Below are 24,154 nucleotides of genomic sequence, written 5' to 3' on the forward strand. Positions count from 1 at the left end.
CTTTTCCGGTAGAATGTATTGCCCTGTTGCACCCTCTTGCTAATCTCCATGTCCAGCCTTGTATTCTGCATTAATTCACTCCTTAGGTGTTTGAAACTGTCAACAGTTTCAACGCTTTGACAACCAATCTTAACAATGCCTTCTCCTTGTCTTTCTCCTCTTGATATCACCATGGTCTTGCTTTTCTCTGCTCTGATTTTCATACAATACTTTTCAATTTTCTTGTTCAGTGCATCAAGTTGTTCTTGTACTTCTTTGCTGTTTGTTCCCCAGACCACAATATCATCTGCAAATAGTATTAATTACATCTCATTCATATGCTTCATTTGTCCCATTACAACCATCTTTTCTATCATACTTCTTTAAAATTTCATTTCACTGGCATGGATTTCATTCTCCTGTCTTTTTGTCAATGTTCACATTTTATACATCACCTCTTTACACTTCATTGGTACTTCCTTCCTCCACACCAGGTTTCTCACACTGGGTAAATCGGAAGGGTTGGCAGGTATGTCTTGAATAAAGACCTGACCGTGAAGACGAAACTCATGGTGTGCCATGCTGTCGTCATCACAACATTGCTATATAGTTGTGAAACTTGGATCCTTTACCGGCATTACTTCAAAAAGCTTGAGCGCATCCACCAACGAAAACTTTGATTGTTCATAGGATCAAAAGGGAAGACCATGTCACTGACATTGCTATTCTTGAGAAAGCGCATGCCAAGAGCTCAGAATAATCCATGAAAGATAATCATCTTAGATGGATTGGCCACGTCTGTCGGATGAACGATACCAGATTTCCATGCCAAATTCTGTATAGTGAGCTTTGTTCCGGCACCAGACCTCATGGAACCCCCATGAGGCACTACAAGAACCAGCTTAAGCATACTTTGAAGATGACAGGTCTCAATCTACAAATCTGGGACACGCTTGCTCAAGACCGTACGATTTGGCGCCGGACCATCCCTGCTGCTGTCAATCTGTTTGAAGGGGAACAATGCAGATGTGAAGAGGCCAGGAGAGAAGCATGAAAACTCTGAGCAGCATAACCACGCCCTCTTCCAACAATTCTGTGCAATATGTGTGGATGCTTATTCCATGCTAGAATTTGTCTGTTCAACCATCAAAAGTACATCCATAGACAGAAGTGAATTATTGGAAGAAGTTAATTACTCGGAAATGAGTTAAAGCTGCTACCGCCGATATTAGGTTAACTTACTATATTAGGTCAAATATTGTAACTCCATATGGGGTCATTATGAATTGTACACGTACACAGGGTCGCACTTATACAGTAGTTAATGTCCTGGCGCTTGGCCATATTTACATTTTCCTTTGCAGGGATGCATTAGGTTGTTCATACTGTGTACAAAAGAATGAGTCCCAATTTTAGGACATTTTTGTATAAAATTTTATTATATAAAGTTGTGAAAATTGTGTGAATTTGGTAAATTAGGATGTAGAAGCATAATATTATAAGAAGAATTTGTAGTAAGAGAATATTAAATTATGTATATCATTATGTTTGTATAACTTTTGTGCAAGGATCTGTACACGTGGCCTAGCAGTGATGATAATGCAACACGGGAAACACTGACTATAACGCTGAAGACGGTTAAAGTCAGTTAAAATTCTTGTAACAGGCGACTTGGAAACCCGGTGTACAGTCGGGAAGTGTATGCTCGTGACTGTAATTCATCAATGTGGATGAACATGCAAAATCACTATTTGCTCTGTACTGGGTTCAAAATCACTGTAACTATATTCTTCGTCTACATCATCATTGTCCGACTTGCTCAATAATTCATCCAGACTATCTCCACTAAGTCTTTTACTGCTCGATTTACTCGACTTAAAGATAGTAATGAACAAACTAACAGCACTGCACACTTACATAAACAATCCGTGCGCGAGAAAGACAATGACTTTGTCACCCTAAAAAAGCACTCCTGATGTACACATATGGGGTCGCGCCAAAACAGGAATTGACAAATGAAAGGTGGACTATGCATGTACTTAAACAGATGGCAGGAAGAGGTTTTATACAGTTTCGAAAAACGCACTTACTGTGCACCCAAATGTGTTCACACAATTCTCGATTTCGAACGAACATACGACCCCATATGGGGACATGAAGTTAAAAAACTTGACTATTCTCACATAATACCAATATAAATGGTCTGTTATTGGACGTTATAAATTTTCCAACTAACTCATTCCTGGTTGCCAGCGTTTTGCCCCCATGTCCTCAGTTGGGCTCATCAGTTGGTACCTAGCACACCCACCAAGATGTATGGCCAGTGCATACCGCTGAGACCACTGCGTAGGCCACCTGGAGCCACCGGCAATGCCAATGCACTATGAGAGACTTCGTCTCCTTACCAAAAATTGATGCCTGCAAATTGATGAGCCCAACTTAGCACATGGGGGCGAAACGCTGGCAACCAGGAATGAGTTAGCTGGAAAATTTATAATGTCCAATAACGGACCATTTATATTGGTATTATAAATTTACTAATTCAGGACAAATATTTCAGGTTCCCTATGGGAATCAACATCTATATTCTCACGTACCCAAATGGGGTCGCTTGGCACTCAACATGTTAAGCAGGGTTGGTCATTTCCAAATAAAAACACCAAACACTATCAAAAATTTATTTTTTAGATGTATGTTACAAATTTTAAGATGTTATATTTATGAGCTTTACAAAAATTTAATCTCCTTGTAGACCTTAGGAGGTCTATCTAAATTTGAAAATATTTAAATAAACAACTATAGACATTAACTGTACAATATGTTACAAAATACAGTAGCCAATCACCTCAGTGAATTGAGACATCGTTGAATGTACCGTCACCAGCTAGGAGGAGCGACTACCCAGTGGCAGTGACGGAAACAGTCACAACTCTAACAGATTGTCGTAGCAATAATGTAGTCTTTGTTCGTGTCCAGTGAAGTGCTGTCGTGGATCAGGTTTTAATGCAACATTTCTTAGCAGACAAAGTAGGTGTCCCCATACTATGAAAAACATCAAACTAAGCAATTTCCTCAATTGTGCCGTAAGTTAAGAGGACATCGAGGCTGGCAGTCTTTCTGGACATCGAGAAAGCATATGGCCATGAACCACGCAGGCATATATGGGAATGTTTGAGACGTAAGATATCATAGCACGAGTACAACTGGAGCAGACGCGTTATTACACGCGGAAATGATGATCTCTGGCAAGCAGACTTAGTACAAATGATTCCATATGCCTCTAGCAATAAGGGGTATAAGTATCTACTTACTGTTGTCGATGTTTACTCTAAATTTGCTTTTGCACAACCTGTGCAATGGTTTGTTATTTTTAGAAATCCAATACTACGTGAAGGTGTATGTTTAATTTCGTTCTGAAAAAAATATAGTACCGTATATCTCTAAATCCAAGTTGAACCCCACTTTTTCTCTCAAAAAATTTAAATCAGGCTCAAAAAGTATTTTGTAAAATCATATGAATGCCTTTGTTATACAGTAGGCTTATGCATTTTTCGACTATTTTTAGACGCCGAACATTGGCTTTCGTATTACTGTATTTGTTTTGCGTCTGCACAATTATTCTTTATTCCCGGGGTTAAGGACCCTTAACTTAAAATTGGCATCATAATACCAAAAAGACCCGTCGAAAATTTGCCGGCAGAACCTATTCCACGTGTCTCTACAATACGACGATTCATCAGGAAAATATTCTTGTTGTCTATAAAACTGTTACTTTTACTCAGCATCAGATATAACCGGCTACCGCTACACGCACGTCTCGCTTGCCAGGTTTGGCCAAATTCAGCAGCTAGCAATGTATAGGTCTAATCGCGGACGTTGAAAGTCAACGAACGAATTTATTGCGCCACGGTATGGCCATTCTGCCCTTGCGTTTTTCATGCACATACCTCACAATTTCATCTCTGACTTCTTTAAAGCGTCCTTGTTGCGGACCACTGAATGCATTTTTTTGTACAGTATGCATTTTTTTAGCTCTTTGTCTTCACGCTAACGCCAAATATTGGCTTTAGTTAGGCCTTTGCCGTATTTTCTTGCGGCTGCACAATTATTGTACATTTCCAAGTGTTTAATAATCATTAACTTAAAATTGGCATCATAATATCAACGAGACCCATTAAAAATTTGCCGGCAATGCTTTTTCCACGTATCTTTACAGTACGACTATCCATCACGAAAATATTCCTGCTGTATCTAAAACTTAATTTTACTAAGCGTCAAGTACAATAGACGCGTTATAACTCTGCCACTGAGTAGCCATGGCCTTTCTAAGAATTCGAGGGCTGGCATGTTTTGATGCCATTCTGCAGATTTGAGAAACGTTTTTGTAAAGGCTAATAGAACGCCATTCTCTCTCCACTATTTCGTGAAATCCAGTGACGTTACACACAGGCACTGTATAGTAAAGAGGCAGTCGTTTATTGTCAACGAGTTTTGTGTGTGCGTGCGCGTGTGAAAAGAAGCAGCGTGGTTACCGTGGTAGTTGCCAGTGATATCCATTAACTTACTATTAGGACGCGAATGCAAGACAACCGTTGAGTTTTCGTATAAGATACTGAGGGAGGAAAAAGTCTTGGATTCGGAGAAATACGGTATCACTCCAGAGGTTTCTGTGGCATAAAAACAAATTTGAAACGCATGTAGAGAAATGATAACCTCCTTGCGAAAAATTTCCATGTAAATAGCCTTTCCAAAATTTAACTAGACGCGAGAAGATATGAAATATCCTCTGAAAACAGTGATGTACTCTGCCATATCTTAAGGTGTATCACATTCTTACTTAATTTCCGTATATAACATTAAAATTGAGATATCGTTTACTTCAGCCGTTATTTTTAACGTGTTAACAACTGCTACCTGCCACGTAATTTACGCATTTATTACGAAAACGTGTTATCCTCTTTCATTTCGAATTTTCTTTAGAGAACAGCAGTCGACAGGTATTACAAATCAACTCCAACATCGCCTTTCAATGTCGACAAGAGAGCTCGCAAATGCACAAAGTGAGAAAACTATACCGTACCGAAGATGATCGATCGCATTTTGTTGCAAATGTTTCAGTTTTCTTATTCAAACAGCGTCACCGATCCTAACTTAACCGTACTATATGTATAATGAAAACACACTTCAAGCGCCAGTAGAGAAATGATAATCTTCTTGATATAAATTTTTATAATTTATTTACAGTTCCGAGAAAATATAAACTAACTTCTGAAATCAATTAAGCACTCTGCCATATCGCGAGGTGTATCCCATTCTTACTTAATTGCAGTATTTAGCCTCAAAATTAAGCGGTTGTATAGTCAGCCTTAATTTTTAACGAGTTAAGACACGTTATTTATGCATTTATTATAAAAATATGTTCCCTTTCATTTCAAATTTTCTTTACGGAACAGCAGTCGACGGGTATTACTAATCGACTCCGACATCGCCTTTGAATGTCGACGAGAGAACTCGCTAGTGCACATAGCAAGGAAACGATGCTGAAGGTAATCGAGTACATAAATATCGGTAACGGAAAAAATCGCTCGTAATAACGGATGCGTCAGTGATAGGGCTCTCGCTGTAACCGAAGGACGATACACAGTTTAATATAGGAATTTTGAAGGGACAGGAAAAAGTTGTTGCTATAGCGGAGTTCTCGTTATATGCCGTACTCGCTATAGCGGACTTCTACTGTATATTTTATCTACCTAAAATTCGTAGCTTATATCCCTAGGATGTTTTCAACATCGATTTGCTTGCCTGAAGGACTGAAACTATGGATTTTGGACTGGAACGGTGGATTTTTGTCTGTGTCTGTGATTTTTGTTCATTAACTACTTGCAGCACAGAAAATGTCCATCTTTTGTCTCCTAACATGCAAGGAGGAAGTTCAAAATTTCTTTTTGTAATTTCTCCCAATAATGGAGCTTGCCTGTTTGTTAAAAGTCCTACTTTGAACCTTTGAGAGAAGACGAAAATGGTGTACCTTTGGAACATCTTGTTAGACTGACGAGGACGGAGCCCATCTGCTGTATTAGAAGATGTACAGATGATCCTTGTCCTTTCGCATTTTCATGTTTATGCTTGTCATTTTCTCTATCCTTTCTATGATGTTCAATGACTAAGCACTCGACTGGACAAAGACTAAGAAGACATTATTGCTATTTATAAAATATACAAGTGATGTAACGTATCACAAGGCTAGACCTAGAACATGAACTCTCGTGACATGGAGGCTCCCGGGCTGGGACTGGAACTCCCCGAGCTGAACGTGTCCTCTTTAATCTTGAGCGGACCAAAGTCTTTCTTGTCTTTACTGTTCTCCTTGCTCCCTTTGTTGTCCTTCTCCTTCTCCTTGCCGTGCTTGTGGTCGTGACGATGTTTATGCTTGTGTTTGTGTTTCTTCTTGTCCTTCTTCTTTTTCTTCAGCTGAAACACAACAACAAGAGTCAACAGAAATAATATCTTTTCATAAGGTACTTATCACCCTAGAGCCCGGTTTCATCAATGTGTTACACAGTTTTAATTCTGAATTTGACAACTCCTTCTGTTTCATCAGAAAGGGTTAGTTAGGTAGGTTAAGATCGGAGTTAAGTTAAGCCCCTCATTTCACCTGGGTTGAACTGTTAATTCAAGCCTTAAAACAAAACGGTTGCTTTAAGTAATCATGCGTTGGGTGCACAGTTGCATTACCAAGGTATGTTAAATGGTGTTCTTGACAGAAATGGACAGAGGAACTCTTTTCAAAATCTTTCCAAGGAACAATTTCTGAAAGAGACTGTCAAGAACCGTTGTCAGTAAAGTCGTTGATGATTTTTGCAAGAGTTTAGAATACACAACAGACAAAAACAAGCCTCTCTTTTGTATACTGCAGGTAATAATTGCATTAAGATTTTACTCTAAAGGGTCGTTTCATACACGGTAATGGTGGGAGACCATGAGCAGAATGGCAGGTGTCTGCCGCTATAGTATTAATATTTTCCTATATCTGTTCAAGTTGTTTGCTAGTACATGCTGTCAAGCGGGCAATTCTAATAAATTACCCTCTAATTTATTTTTGTGTGTCCTCTTTTCCTTTTAATCTCACACTATCAGTCTCCTCGCATTCCATAATGATTCAAAACTTAGTGACTAATTCCGCAAGTAATGTTTTATTTGTGCTTCAGATTCTCTTCTGAACCTCTTCCACTTTCTTTTTATCATTGCTCTCATGCTTATTCACGCTACCACGGAACTGTGGAAGAAAATAAAATACCGTGAAGAAAAAAAAAAAAAAGAATCGCACAAGAAGTGTGTTCTGTTGGTGGCGTGTGATTATCAATAGTTAATCAACTGTAGTGCACGGCAGTAGTGGTAGTGTACATACGATAATGATATAATATAGTATAGAATTAGTAAATATGTATAGCTTGAGCAGAAAGGTAGTAGAAAAAGAGGCACAGATAATAATAATAATAATAATAATAATAATAATAATAATAATAATAATAATAGAATGGTGGAAACGCACAGTAAGAAGGAGCTAGGCCAATAAATGAAAGAATATAGGAACAAGAGAAAACCAAAGATTAACATTATAAAAAAGATATATTTAACAATAAACAAATAAATAATGAAACACTCTGCAACAAGATAATAAATCGAAGACAAGAGTTTGAAAGATAGTGAATTATATTGAGGAAACCTGAGATGATAAGAAAAATGTGCCACATTTACAATATAGATTATAAGAAATGTATCCAAAAAACCTTATGACCAAATACAAAGCGTACAATGAAGAATATAAAAGCGGAATTAAAAAAAAGGAGCGAAACCTGAAAGAAAGAAATGCGAAAGGAAGGGAAAGGGGAAGTAGGGTAAGGATCGAACTGGGGAAAGAATTATCTCTGCCGGGTGTGTCTATGCTGCAGGATATGTTATTATGATATTTATAACACAAAGTAGCATACGTCCTAGGAGGCGGATGATGAGATTACAATTTTTACATTGTCCGTAGCGCAGTTCGGGATTGGAATGTTTTTTTTGCAGAAATAAAGTCTTGCATATGTGATTTGAAGATACAAATTTAAGCCGGCAGAAGAAAAGTTCAGCTGTAGCAGATGGCCCAATAGAAAATTTTTAATGTCCAAATAACATAATGATAAGTCTTGCTCACCAAATTACATGAAGAAATAACAGTCCAGATGGAAGTGACATTATACAGCGTAGCACAGTTATTTTGGTGCTCCACCACTCCGAGACGAAGCCAGACTCAATTTTTGGAGTAGCAGAGTGGGAATATATAGCAGTACAGAAAGATCGAGAAAAGTAAAGAGGCTGAAAGCCAGCATGTTCCAGAAGCGTCATTATCATGTGTCCAATAGGTAAGCACCAGCGCACACACAAACGGAGAAGGCGAAGCGTGGAGAGGATGACGTCAGAGTCATGTGATGAATTGAGTTGCCAGACGACAGGTGAGCGGAGTAGTTGAATGCGTGGAGCAGCGGCGACGTGATCGGAGAAAAAGCAGCATGCAAGGTAGGGAATAAACGTAGTGTAAGCGGAGATCGTAACAGTTCGTAACCTTTAATTTACAGTCACAGTCCGGCGAGGGTTAATACGGTGTTATTTAACCCTCTGCCAAAAATAGCTCGGTGACCCACAAGAACGAGTTAAAATATTAAATATAAGTTAACAAACCCAGGGTTAGAGTATATTTAGCTCTAAAACCAGGCCTAGGTAGGACATACAGGAGGTTAAAGGCTCTCGTACTTGATGATACTTGTATAAGTGCATGGCCTCACATCACCAGAAATTCAAATTTATGACTCTTATCAAGGGAAAAAATAATCAGAGAGAAAAAAGAAAGGAATCAGTGGGGAGGGAAATAATGGCAAAATATCTTTCAAATTACTAAATGATCAAATGAGGCGGCCTGCACAATTCAACACAATTTGTATTATACTTTTCAATTATGCATTATTTTATAAAAGCAATACATGTTTCGTCCCGTCATGGGTATATTTTCAGTTCCTTAACACATTCACACCCATCATCTGAGCTGGCTATTTAAATGGCGGGCCCAGCTATTCCAGCTGTTAGTGGCAGAGCAAACAACAACGAATTCTCTTCACAATAAGTTCTAAACTAAACAAGATATGGAAACAAAATATTCCACATACCTTAATGAAGTCCTCTAGTATCTCTGTAGGGTGTGGTAGGTAATGTCACACTTTCCTGGGTGAATGGGAACACCACACTTTCCACAAAAATAGCGTGTTTCACTAATACTTTTATTTTTGAAGCACACTTTCCACCTTCTTGAGGACTTTATTTGATGGTGGAAACTTCAAGAGATTAGACTCGCAAACCATCCTCACTAAAATCCCATATTTTATTATTTTACCGGGGTTGTATTTGCGGAATCTTAGGCGCCCTCTCCAGGCTAGCATTCCTTCGTCCAGAGCAATTTTCTGTTTGGGGGTATAAAGCTCTGTAAATCTGTCGTAAAGTTTCTGTAAAATGGGTCTGATTTTATACAATCTGTCAGTGCTGTGCTCATATTCGCTGCTGTCACTAAAGTGGAGAAATGAGAGGATACTTTCGAAGCAATTTTGTGACATTGTCTTTGAGAAAATAGGAGTGGAGAAAATTTGATCTTCTGTCCAGTACATTCTGAAAAATGGTTTACTAATGATGCCAGTAGTGAGCATCAAACCCAGGAACTGTCTCATTTCTGAAACAGTCACCGGACTCGATGTTTGAGCAAGAGAGCATTTAGAGAAGGGGCGCAGCGCAGCACTGATTACCTGACTGGCATACAGATTTGTTTGCTCGCATAGGTATTCGAGAAATTCAGCTGTGAGAAATAGATTTACAAATGACATCTCGTTAGTGTTTTCTGTTTCAATATTTATACCTGGTTTAGCAGTAAATGGGATCGCAAGGGGGGGGGGGGCGATATAAAGGCGAACATTCAGGTTCTGTTACGTGGCTATGATAATCGTCTTCACTGTCATCATGGTCACTTTCAATTTCACTTAGTTCAGGAATCAGTTCATCACCTGAGTCTTCATTGAAAAGGATGTTGCCAATTTTGTCAAAACTTACATTGTCCCTATACGCCATGGTTACACTTCAGAACGTGATTATACACATGTTTGTGCAATCACAAACCAACTACGCAGCTAGTTGGGCCAGTGCTAGGCTACCTTCAGAAAAAAACAAAACAAACAAAAAAGTGCATTGGAAGGGAAAATCGCCGTGGCCATGTGGTTTCTGGTGCGTAGAAGCATTCATAAGGGTATTACCTTCATCTCTCTTGCACATATTTGTGACCAAAATAGATCCCAGCTGCGTAGGAACGGCTCCAATTCAAGGTTGCGCTTATCCGGGCTAACTCGGATATGGTCCACAGCATGGTCACGTGCTAACTCGGATTCGGGCGTGAAGGTGTTAATATGAGAATGAAAATTAAAATCCTCAGCCTGTCTCCAGTCATTTGACCAGGTCAGGAATGGAATGACTGAAGCCCCCATCAAGCGGTGAGAACAGGAATTGTGCTGGCTACCGAAGCCTGTCGCACTCCTCTGGGGCAATGATTAATGACTGACAGATGAAACAAAATTATGTTGGAGAGTGTTGCTGGAATGAAAGATGACAGGGAAAACTGGAGTACCCAGAGAAAAACCTGCCCCACCTCCCCTTCGTCCAGCACAAATCTCACATGGAGTGACCGGGATTTGAACTACGGAAGCCAGCCTCAGCCATGGAAGCTCTACCTTTAACATGAGAATTTTACAAAAATATAACAAGCACTTTTGAATACTTAAAAATAATGTTATATTGCACATGTGAATTATATAAAAATTTTGTGCCTTTTAAGGAACCAGGCAGAGTGGTAAATTTCAGATAATGGTAAAAACCCACGATTCTGCAGCACCTGTGCATTGGCCTTGGCCTTAGCTACTCTCTCCCTCTACCCTAGATTTCCTAACGCCCTTCCAGCTTCTGAGTTCAGCGTCCTGCATGGCAGTGTGTAGGGAGTAATTAGGAAGGGTCCTGTACACAAGCCGGAGTGAAAATGAGCAAGAGAACAAGTTTTACGGCATTTTAAACTTGAATGTGTTAGGATAAGCTGCAGAAAATGGGAGTGAGGGAGGTGATTTGTATAAAGTGCAACCATTTACGATTTGTTAATGGCGTAACTAGAGAAACAAATTAACGGGGGGAAAAGAAAACACTTAATTTCTTCTGCAGTGTGAAGAAAGGAAAATAGGTATTAGAGCCAAATATTTTCTATTTCAGGCAGTTGCCGCATAATGACATTGCAACGCTGTGCAACCTTGAAGTTTGCATGGCACAGCGCCTAGTCATGTCACCAGTCAGCTGTGGTAATGCGGAAGGGGCTAAAACAAAACTGTTTAAATGTGCTATTATCACTTTTTTTTTGTGTGTGTAAATAATGTATAGATTTAAATACCGTAACTATTTTGTGTGTTGATTTAAACTATTTTTCTGCTTTAACCCTGACAGTAACACGTTTATAAATATCGCTTTAGTTACACCATACGTTTCGAAGACGTGTCACTCAAAGCCTATTATTTAAAGTTACATTAAAGTTACCAGATGGAATGAACAAGGAACCGAGGTGGTGGAGGGGATAACTCTCCCCTCCTTAAGAGAAATAGATGGCATTCATTCGCACAACACGTCAGAAAAACGTATGGTGTTACTGTCAGGGTTAAAGTCATGCCAGCCTAAACTATATTACTATATGCAAAATTTTCATGTATTATATTTTCGAAGTTGAAACTGGGGTGGAGGAGGAGGAGGGGGGTGGGGGGTGCTATAGGCACTAAGGTTCAATTGTGTATGTTCTTAAACACAAATTGTAGAAAACATTTACCTTTGACAAGGAATCAGACTTATGATGTTTCGTGTGACTGTTCTCACTCTCAAACTCTCGACGGAACATGCCGGGCTCAAAGCCAATGGGACCACCCATTCCCATGATCCCAGGGAGCGAGACCGAGTTGTCGGAGTAGTATTCATTCTTCACCTCTCCGTCGACGGTGTGGGGTGGTGGTTCTTGTTTGGGCACTATTGGCAGAGGTAAAGGAGGCTTCACTACAGGTGCCATTACCGGAGTGGTCGTAGTCGACGCAGGAACAATGCTAGTTGCCGCCAAAGGATGAGGAGGAGCAGCAGCAGCAGCAGCAGTAGCAGCAGCAGCAGCAGCAGCAGCAGCAGCAGCAGATTCCTGAAACAAAATATAATACACTGGCTCATTAATGATCATAAAAATAGCATCTCAGAAAATGCTAGGGCATCTGCTGCAAGTGACGAGCAGTTCTCTGGTGTTTGTTGTTTTAAGAGGAAGTACAACTTGGCAACATTTTCTTTTTTAGTTTCCTTTACATCGCACCAACACACATAGGTCTTATGGCGGTGATGGGATAGCTAGGAGTGAAAAAGAAGCGGCCGTAGCCTTAATTAAGGTATAGCCAACAGTGGGGGGTTTGAATCCACAATCTCCAGGATGCAAGCTCACAGCTACATAACTCAAACCACTCCACTACTCGCTCAGTCTTAGCAACTATCCTCTGTTTACAAACTACATGGAAACAAAATTAAATTATATTCAAGATTAGGTTCAAAGCAAAAAGGGGTTATTGTAACCTGTTTTCCCTTACTGATGACTAGGGCCCGGATTCACATGCACTAAAAATGTTGTAAATATGCATGAAAATATGCTCTAAAAATAAAATAAAATACAATTACCAGACGCATTATTTAATTTCAACTCAGTGTTAAATTGATAAACATGTTTAATTCCTTGCAAAATGATGCATGCCAGTAAGTTCCAACAGTGTTTCAATGTTTTCAGGAGTCAGTAACTTTCTGTTGTCGGCCAGAATTAATTTATACGCTGAAAATGATCGTTCTACGTCGACGGACGTGAATGGATAATACTTGAACACTGGCACTGACTGCTCGCAACATTCTTCTGGCAAAAATTTTAGCATTTTTAGAGTTTAATCAGGTGAAACACTGCAGCAGACGAAGAGCAAGTTAAGAGATAAACGCACTTGTTCAAGCAAATCTCAGAAGGCTACTGTAAGGAGAAGGAAAGAGTAATGTCAGAAAGAAGGAAATAACTATTGTGAAAAGCGTCATTATCCGTCTACCTGCTTGTATTGCGACACTGAAAGCTTTTTCCTTGATCAGGTAAGGCTTCTCATGTTGCCAAAGGATGTACAACATACAAAGTTCATTAAATTTTTCATTTCGTTCAGAAATCTTAGATAATCGAGCACACATAAGAGATAAATATGTCCGTATATGCACTAACGCTCAAAATATGCAGTAACGTTCAAAATATGCATTTGCATATGCGCATATGCATTTTTAAAATATCCGGGCCCTACTGATGACATAGCAATCTTCTCTGGAAGTATAGAGACTGCCTTAGAACAAATCAACTTTCTAAATAAATGGCAGGAAAAGTTGGGATTCAGATCTCTTTTGAGAAGACCAATTGATGACCAATATTAGAGATTCACCCACAGTGCTAAAAACATTGTATGGGAAAATCAACAAGATTAATACATTAAAATACCTAGGTGAAATATTTCAGATAATGGACTCGATAAGGAAGTAAACAGACCAAGAGCAAGAAAACTGGAACTAGCACACCAACTGACTAAAGATACCTACAATAAGAAGAATCTCTCAAGGAAAGAGAGAGAGAAAAAAGGAAAGGAAAATAAGAAAATTTGGGGATCATTGAAAACAGAGGAAGGAGAGCTTTTAAGCATATGAGGAATAAAGATCTGTACAAAGATGAAGAAAATGAAAGGATATCAGACATGATCAGAAACAGGGGAATTATAATTTTTGGTCACATAATGAGGATGGATAACAGTAGACTGACAAAATGAGTGTTTAAATAAGTTTACATTGCAATCAGTGGATCCAAGGAGTAAAAAACCAGATATGATTGAGACTGGAATAACAGACAGAATGTTTTTTTTTTACAATTTGCTTTACATCGCACCGACACAGATGGAATAGGAAAGGGCTAGGAGTTGGAAGGAAGCGGTATGGCCTTAATTAAGGTACAGCTCCAGCATTTACCTGGTGTGAAAATGGGAAACCACCAAAAACCATCCTCACGGCTGCCGATAGTGGAGTTGGAACCCGCTATCTACCGGGTGCACGCTCACAGCTGCGTGCCCCTAACCGCGCGGCCAACTTGCCCGGTACAAGACAGAACAACTCTCACAAAACAGATACAAAATGTCAAGGGTATCCAGGAGAAGAGGAAAGGTAATAACATTTGGACACAAGAGATGAGGAAATAGCAAAGTGAAAGGATGGAGAACTATTGGAAGTCAAGAAAAGTAAGGTGAAGGTGAATGCACAGTGTTACTTTTCATGGTCCATAGATGGCCAAAATCAAAAAGAAGAAGATGTACTCAACAAACAAATTTTAAAAACAAAAGAAAAATGTTATTTTTAAAAACCAAAATGGATACAAAAAATGTCAAAAGATGATGCAACTTTCCTGAGTAACCAGTTAATTTGCAGTTAATGTTTACTTGTCTGGTACTGTTAATGTCCTTGTGGGGAATAAACTCATCATCATCATCATTTCCCAACTCCAGTTTCCCAGGTGTGGTGTACAAGTGCTCGCCATCTCCTTCTGTCTTCATACATCTCCTGTTCCAGTACATCCTCCCATTTGCATCCTTTCTCCTCCACATCTGATCTTACAGTCTATATCCAGCATTTTCTTGTTCTTCCCTGTGGTCTACTTCCTATGAGATTAAGGTCAAAATATTTTCTGGCAGGTCTTTCCCTGTTCATTCTCATTATGTGCACATACCACTGAAGTCTCCGTTTCTTTATGACACTTGTAATAGGAACCTCAATACCAGCTACTTTCCTATTCACTTCATTTCTGATCTTGTCCTTTCTGGTAGTTTGGTTCATGGTTCTAATGAATCTTATTTCAGTTGCTTGGATTCTACTGAAGTCTTTGTTTAGTAGGGTACATGTCTCTAAACCGTACGTGAGGATTGGTACAAGGTAAGTGTGGTACATGATTGTTTTCGCTTTCTGTGGTATTTTGCAGTCCCAGAGAAGAGAAGAGAAGGGGAATAAACTTGAAACATTACATCACTTTCATACACACAGTGAATAACAAGATCAGGAGTATTATTGTCATAGGCTAGTACAAGTTGTGAGTGTTGCCTGCAGGTTCTGTGTCACAGACTGCCAATATGTTGGCTGTCAGCTTCATCAGAATACATGTATGTCGTTGCTATGCTGACGATTTGTTGATGAACACCTTGGTTATGCCCCATTTATAGCGAGCTCAGATATCAAGCAAAGAGAGATTGAAAAGCAATGCTATGTCCTGAATGAGCTTTTCAAGACATGTGAATCTCTTGGATTTGATCAAAATTGAAAATGAATACCGGTCTTTGGTTCCTGCAATGGGATATTAGAAACGTTACCATGTACATGTCTGTTGTACGTATAACTATACATCAAAATTTTCTGCTGTCAGGATATGACAGTCGAGGTACAAACTTTTAAAACGCTTGTTGAAAACAACGTGCGTGTGGCTGCCTTTTTGACTGTAGATGAATGGAGGGGCTGTGGAATAAATAATGGGAAGGGACATGGCATGTTTTATAGCAACCACAACGGTGTTCTCCCTAGGATTATTTTAATGGGCATACTGCCCTGCCGGTTTTAACCTAGATATGCACTAGTTACTGTACTTAATATTAATACACATTTGAGTTATTCGGTTTTCCAAATTAAAAACATAGATATTGTAAAACTATTTAAACGACAAATCTTCATTATTGTTAGCATAACTGCATCAATTACATTGGAGTTTAAATGTTTAGCTTGAACATTACGTAGTGTGCGCGAGTGGTGCCAGGATTAGCGTGGAATCGCATGCGAGCACTCAATTTTGGATGACGTCGCAAACCCGTATGGCACTCCATAGCAACCGAGTAGTAAGGCCTGGTGTTACATGATTATGAACGAGCAGTAGAAAACTAAAGTTCAAAATACTCTGTTATGTCTTGTTCGTCATAATAACACTAAAGTAGTTCAAATTTGTAGTTAATGTATAGTTATCTGGTACTGTTAATGTCCTGAGGGGAATAAATTGAAATTTTATCATATTAATTTTTTTACATAGTATTCCCCAGCCAGCTATTTATTCCTGCCACCCAGCTGACGAAAATTTCTAGGGAGAACACTGCACAAACGTGTCAACATTGTGATTCACTTGTGGTTGCTATTAAACGTCCCATGTCGCTTACCATTATCTACTCCCGAGCCGCTCAATTTGCTCTTTGTTTCCTCTGGACTAATGCTCACTCATGAATTTGTTTCTGAGCAACAAAAGAAAGAGGCTAGACATTGACACGATTAACGCAAGTGTTAATTGCAACACATTTTTCAAACTCATTATTACGTGTGAAATTTTAACACAAGATAGTAAAGGACAACAAAAAACTGACTTGATGAAATTCACAGTTTCAGAAAGTACTGCATTGCAGAAACCAAAGTGGTGAACTTAAACCAGCCCCTTCTTCACTCTAGCCAATGAAACATGACTGTTTTCCAGCAATATACTACATTCATTACTATTGTTCTTTTTTGGTACTGCTGGGCTGAGTGGCTCAGACGGTTGAGGCGGTAGCCTTTTGACTCCAACTTGGCAGGTTTGATGCTAGCTCAGTCTGGCAGGATTTGAAGGTGCTCAAAATATGTCAGCCTCGTGTCGGTAGATTTACTGGCACGTACATTAATTCCTGCAGGACTACATTCCGGCACTTTGGCGTTTCCAAAAACCATGAAAAAGTAGTTAATGAGGCATAAAAACCAATAACATTCTTATATTTTTTTTGGTACTCATTTCATTCAGTTATGCTCTACAATTACACAACTCCCGTCAATTTCTTGAGGTTTTTTTCTCTCGCCCTAGCTCGTACCTCTTCTGAGAATATTCTCGTTGTTCTTGTTTATTTCTCCTCGGACAGAACGACCAACCTGGCAAGATGGGGTTTTAAGGACAAAGACGACATCCTACGTGAATGTGGCCAAGTTCAAGATATGAACCACATCCTGTCCATTCCAGTGTACCGCTGAAGATTTGTGGATGGGAAACGACCCAGCAGTTGAAGCAGGCTGACAATGGGCTGAAAGACTCTTAATGGGACTTGCACGTGAACATGATAGAAAATGCTCAAATATGTGGTTGCATACACGGTACTAGTGCTACTGATGTTTAGAATGCACAAGATTATAATTATTATGATATTTTCACTTTACCTTTAGAAGTATTTTATACTCATAAAGAGTGCTTTCCTATAAATTACTTTTGATATAAATTTTTAATGAGTTTTTATAACATTCAATACATTTTGTCACATCATGGGTTGGGACATGTATCTCAAAAACTAGCAACTTAACTGGAATGAATTTTATCATACATGTTCACCAGAATCTGATCTTCAAAGTAGACCATTATTGCATTTCTAGTGTGTGAGAATTCTATAGTATGAATTTTTATATTTAAAAATAAATCATATTGAACATTTTCAGTTGTTGGTCCGAATTAAATATGGGAATTACTTGACCTAGAACCCTGAAAATGGTATACATTAATGTAATGTCTGCCTGAAAGTTCTGTAGAACATTTCAGTTCTCTATCTTTAATAGTTTATTAGATACATGTATCAACCCATGAAGTGACAAAATTTACTGAATGTTACAAAAACTCATTAAAATATTTATAACAAAAGTAATTTTTGGGAAAACACAACATTTATGGGTTTAAAATACTTCTAAAGGCATAGTGAAATTAACATAATAATTATAACCTTGTGCATTCTAAACTTCAGTATTATGAGTACCATGAAAATAGGAAAATATTGTAGCATTTTCTATGATGTTCATGAACAAGTCGCCTTAAAAAAATTATGTCTGGATACAAAAAAGTAAAAAGTCACAACATTTACCTTGACTCGAACTTTATTTCCCTCGTCTCCTGCTACTATCTCGACGGTGACCAGCCCCAGATGGTTGTCGTCGGTCAGCACTTCTGCAGTTTCTCGTAGGGGAGAACTTGCTTTCCTCTTCACCCCAGTGACTATGGGTTCGTCTGGATCACTCGCCGGTACGAAGGGTACGAGTGGAAGGATGGGTTTCATCTGTACATAAGAGATAAAATGGACAGACAGCAACTATTCATATACAAGTTTTAGAGCACTCAACTGCCCCATTTGTAAAGATTATTTTTTCAAAAATAAATATACACAAGATCTAGGAGACGGAATTGTGTTCCGGAAATGTTGTCAGGGAATGGCCGAAGGGAATTACTAACAAAGAGACTTTCAAGATTGGGAGAGGTAAGGAGAGTATAAATATAGACTGTTTGGCATTCGCTGATGATACAGTGATACTCACAAATGATACAGCAACAGCTAAGAAAAGGACTGAAGAACTTCAGATGATAACAAAGAAGAATGGGCTTCAAATTTCTTTTGAGAAGACTGCGTTCACAATCAATAATAAAGTGGCCCCCCAGTTGATGAAGTTAGGAGACCAAAAAATAAGGAGAATTAAGAGCTTTAACTCTTTCCGCTCGCATTTCAACAACAGATCGACAAATGCTGTTCAGAGCTAACAATCTTATGTTGAGCTCTGGTCGACACACGGTTTTGCGTCGCTTAACTACTCTGTGGAGTACATTACAACTTCTATTTATTATTCAATGAGTGCAATGATCTTCTGGGCACTGTGAGAACGAATTGCAGAAAACTTCTTTTAGAATGCAAAGACAATATTACTCTGTTTCCTTGGTGATGTATATGCTCAATGGAAAGCGATCGCGGGAAAATGACGGCATCTGGCTTGCCAGAGGATGAAATATTGGTGACAATTTTGACTGAATTTACGGATAGTGACCATGAAAGTGATGAAAATGATCTGAGTGATGGTAATAATAATGACAGCAATGCGTGTAATGTTGGGGGAGGTGATAATGTGTTACCGTGACCCGGACCACATCGGCATGTACAAAATTCTAATACTGCTTGGAGATCGTAGACTACAAGCGATGTAGGCCTGCCTAAATTCCCTTTTAGGTCAGGTCAGTAACTGGATTTGTAAGCCATGGCAATAGGCCTGTTACAGAAATACAGTACTGGCAATTATTTTTTACGTACCAGCTACTAATCTCCATTACAAATGAGACTAAGGAATATACGAAACTAAACATTCAGAGAAACACTCCACATCAGAAGCGGTCTATATGGTGTTCATGGAAGGAAGTCACAGTAGTAGGACCGCAACGTTTGCAGCAATAGGAAAGTTGCGTTGGGGAGGCGAGAAACGGTTCACTCCTGCAAATCCTGTGAGAAGCAATCAGGACTTCACCCAGGACTGTACTTCGAAAAGTATCACACCCTTCAGAAATTCTGATGAAAATGTGGGAAAAAAAACCTATCTGTGTCTTCTTATGTCTTTGTGTACAATATTTTTGCATTTTGAACCTGTACAAAGTTGTTGTATATACTGTATGTAAATAAATGTTTCATAATACATCTATGAAAATATTCGAGGATGGCAAAGGGTTACGTATTTGGGAGGAACATTACAAGGAGCAGGCAAGAAAAATAGAAATGGCATTTTAACTGACGAGGAACACAGACAGCAAAAAGATTCTATCTTAAGGGGTTAAACCTGAGTGCCTGTATATACGGAAAACAATGGATATGATTGGAAAAGGTGGACGTGAAGATGTCTGGAAGAGAGAAAGGAAAATGCGAAGAAAAATTCTGGGCCAAAATGTAAAAATTGGGGAGAGGAGACACAAATCTAACAAAGAATTGTATCAACAAACAGAAGGAGTGGTTGAACTGATAAGAAAGAGAAGGTTACAGTTCTATGGACACTTGTCGAAGATGGAAAATATCAGACTGACGAAGAGAACCTTTGAATTCTTCAGGAAGAGAAAGACAGAGGCGAAATGGTTTCGAGAAGTGAAGTTGGACTTGACTAAAATGGGGTTATGATAGATTATATCGTGGACAGAAATTGATTTAGACAACTCATCAAAAAGTTTGTCATTTCCAAGAGACTGGGGAAACACTAAGTGATGACTAAAATGGGGTTATGGTAGATTATATCGTGGACAGAAATCGATTTAGACAACTCATCAAAAAGTTTGTCATTTCCAGGAGACTGGGGTAAAACTAAGTGAGAAAAGATAGATCCTACACAGAACAGAAGAAGAAAGTAGTGAACTGAGATTTTCCAACTCATTGGATACTCCTAGGATACAGATTAGTAAAAGGGCATAGTTTTTAGCCTGGGACTCTCCACTATCCGATTTTTATCCAACAAATCTATCAAAAACACTTCTGATCTAATCAACAAATTAAAGAATTTTGAAATCCAACCAAATTTTTCTCTCCATTCTTTTGACATTGTCAACATGTACCCTAGTATTCCAATTCCAAAATTATTCCCCATTACAAACAACAACCTAAACAAATTCAGTAACCTAAGTAAACTTGAAATTCAAGACTTCATGTCTATTTTAAAATTAGTTCTCAACAATAATTATTTTACCTTTGACAACACCATTTATCAACAAGATGGCTTGGCTATGGGCTCACCTGCTTCTGGCATTCTTGCTGAAATTTACCTCGACTTTTTAGAAAACACAAGAATTAATAATAATAATAATTTCTCCAACATCCTCTTTTGGGCGAGATATGTCGATGACACATTAGTAATATTAAATGAGGAATCAACCAACGCAGCCTCTACACTTCTTCATCTCAACAACTTAGACTCTAACATTAAATTCACCCTCGAATCAGAACACAACCAAACTCTTAATTTTCTAGACCTAACTATTACTAGACATCCTTCTTCTTATCTTACAAAATTTTCAGAAAACCAACCCAAACAGCAACTACAATAAGACAAGATTCTTCGCACCCCCAAGCTCATAAACGTGCTACTTATAACAGCTTAATTTTTCATGCTTTCAACACCCCTATGTCCAAAAAAGATTTAAATAATGAATTAAACACCATCCGCAACATTGCTAAATTTAATGGCTTTAACAACTCCTTCATTAACCGCATCATCAACAAATTCAAACACCGTCCAAAAACCACTTTATCTAAAGACACAATTAAACCAACTGCTTTTTCCACCTTCACTTTCACTCAGGATGCTTATAAAATAACTAATATTTTTTAAAAACATAATATGAAAATTTCTTTTAGAACTAACAATAGAAGTCTTGATATCTTACACAACTCTAAATCTCTAAATAAGTCTAATGCTTTTTCTAAATCTGGTGTATACAGATTTAAATGCAACAACTGCAATTCCTCCTACGTCGGACAAACTGGCCGCAACTTCAATATCAGGTACTCTGAACATGTCAACGCCATTAAATACAACAGATTCTCTGCCATAGGACAGCACATACAAGACTCCAAACATAGTTTCACCAGTATTGACAATGACATAAATATACTTAAAATCATTAACAAAGGCCCCCTCTTAAACATTACTGAAAATTGCTTTATCCACCTTGACCAGTACTTCAACCCTAATTTCAATTTAAACGACATTTCTGAAAAACCCAATATCCTTTTTGACTTCCTAATTCTTCTTCTCAAAAATTCCAAATTCCAAAACCCCAATTCTATTTTCCATGCCTTACATAGTTCCCACCCACATTTTCTACCTCCAATAACCCACCCTCCTAACCCACCCTAACCTACCCCTCCTTCATTTCCCTATCTTATCCTTCCTCATTACATAATAATAATAATGCTATTTGCTTTACGTCCCACTAACTACTTTTTCGGTCTTCGGAGACGCCGAGGTGCCGGAATTTAGTCCCGCAGGAGTTCTTTTACGTGCCAGTAAATCTACCGACACGAGGCTGACGTATTTGAGCACCTTCAAATACCACCGGACTGAGCCAGGATCGAACCTGCCAAGTTGGGGTCAGAAGGCCAGCGCCTTAACCGTCTGAGCCACTCAGCCCGGCTCCTCATTACCATCTAACTTCAATTTCTTTTATTCTTTCTCTTATTTCACTATCACTCTTCCTCGTTTAATTTATTCTTCCTTCTCTATTTAAAAAAAATAAAATTAAAAAAAAAAAACCACGACCTTCATTTCGGTTTTCCTCTTTCAAATTTTAACTCTTGTCTTGCGCCAACTTCGACTACTTCAATCATAACCTAAAAATTTTTCATTTAAAAAATAACGCACTGTGCATATAAGTTTTCATTTGTTTTCCGATATTGCGCTTTTTACTACATTTTTTTCTTCTCTCTACAATTGTTTTTTCAAGTCAACTGTTTTCCAAGAACTTAGCAGGAGTACAAGTACTTATTCAATTATTCTGATTTGCGTCGTATATTTTTATATACGTACTTAACTTCCCGCAACCGTGACAAATTCTGGACCTTCAAAACATTCTCCACTCTACTTTGGCGTCCGACCGCTGCGCATGACCTTGAATGTGCCGCGCTGATCACCAGGAGATGGCGGCTTTCTACCACAAATCTATTCGTCTGCGACTTCAAATTATTTTTGATCTTCGTATATTAGTTGATAGTGTTGTGACTTTGTGCATGACAGAATGTGGTGTCGTGTCTTTGTGCCTATCAGAGTGTGAAACTGACCTCCAATATTCATAAACATTGTACATGTTTTTACGGCTGATGATGACCTGGACTAAGGTCGAAACCGGTCCCATTTAAATAGGAATGTGATTACTGCATTTCTTTCTTTTAAGTATTGAATAGGTTGAACCTCCTTTTCAAATATTTAATTTTTAACACCCGCAGAAAGAAGACGAAGAGTGTTCACGGATCACAGCTGTCGGCGGCTTGGTCATTCCAGCTCTGGAAGTGTGGACTGTCAGATCGGCAGCTTAGTACTGTTTGTTAAAAGTGAGAAAATGTGTGCTCTTTCATTTGATCGAGCATTTCATATGAAAGCATTGCTTTTAATTGCGGCATTCCTACTGAAGTCATTGTAATGACCTATATTCATTTCAGTTGGGAAAACTTCTAAGACAGTCTTTCTGAGGATGTAAAAAGGCAGATGGAGAGTGAGTGTCTGCCATTATTATGAAAACTCCCCAACCTGATTGTGACTGATGGTAGGCAAGCGGGTCTACCATTACAATGGAAATTCCCAAACCCAGTCTTCATATGAGAAAAGACGTTTGGCGACTTCCTCATCGTGTTTCTAAAGTAACGTAAGCTATGCAATTTAATGAAATCTTGCACACAACGTGTACACTACCTCCATAGCGAAGCACGGGTACATCAGCTACTGCATTCATAATCTTCTGATTTTCTTCGATATCATATTGATGCTACATTACATTAACTTTTAACTGTGTTTGGTCCAACATTAATTTCAAGAATGGACGCAGCAATATTTAAGGAATTATATCCTGACAAAACCGTCATTAGGAAGAATATACCGTATTTACACGAATAATCCCCGCCACCTAATAATCACCACACCCTAACTTTAGGTAAGCTTACTTTGAAAAAAAAAAGAAATGCCAGCTTTGACACATAAAACCGCATCCCAATTTCCTGCCTCAATTTTTTTTTTAAATGTGCGGGTATTATTCGCGTAAATATGGGTATTTACGCCCGTATTTACGCGAATAATACCCGCCACCGAATAATCCCGCACCCTACATTTAGGAAGGCTGATTTTGAAAAAAATGTGCGGGTATTATTCGCGTAAATACGGTATTTTAGCACTAAATTTTTATTTTTGTTACAATTTAATGTATTTCTTCTAATCCAAGAGGACCCTGAATGCAAGACGACCCCCACTTTTTCCTTAAAAATAAAAAACAAATCAGGCTTAAAAAGTGCTTTGTGAAATTATATGAATGCCTTTCTTGTACAGTACGCACTTTAAACTATTTTCGTCATCACACCAAACATTGGCTTTACTTATGCGAACATTCTTGCAGCTTGTAACCACAAAGACACACACAGGAGCTGCTGTCAATTGTGCACACTGATTTATTTACAAATTATAC

General features: G+C 38.5%; 1 protein-coding gene across 1 annotated transcript in view; it reads right to left on the reverse strand.

Moving 5' to 3' along the window:
• Positions 1-2,643: 2,643 nt before the first annotated feature.
• The window catches only part of Taf2 (TATA-box binding protein associated factor 2), a 90,412-nt gene continuing 68,901 nt past the window's right edge, over positions 2,644-24,154 (reverse strand). The window contains exons 17-19 of the mRNA XM_067157592.2: positions 18,057-18,248; positions 11,909-12,262; positions 2,644-6,450 (exon numbers count right to left, since the gene is read on the reverse strand). Coding sequence (XP_067013693.2) covers positions 6,229-6,450; positions 11,909-12,262; positions 18,057-18,248 — 768 coding nt within the window. The 3' untranslated portion in view covers positions 2,644-6,228. The remainder of the gene's footprint in view (positions 6,451-11,908; positions 12,263-18,056; positions 18,249-24,154) is intronic.

The sequence above is a fragment of the Anabrus simplex genome, chromosome 13, assembly GCF_040414725.1.
Source record: "Anabrus simplex isolate iqAnaSimp1 chromosome 13, ASM4041472v1, whole genome shotgun sequence".
Lineage (NCBI taxonomy): Eukaryota > Metazoa > Arthropoda > Insecta > Orthoptera > Tettigoniidae > Anabrus > Anabrus simplex.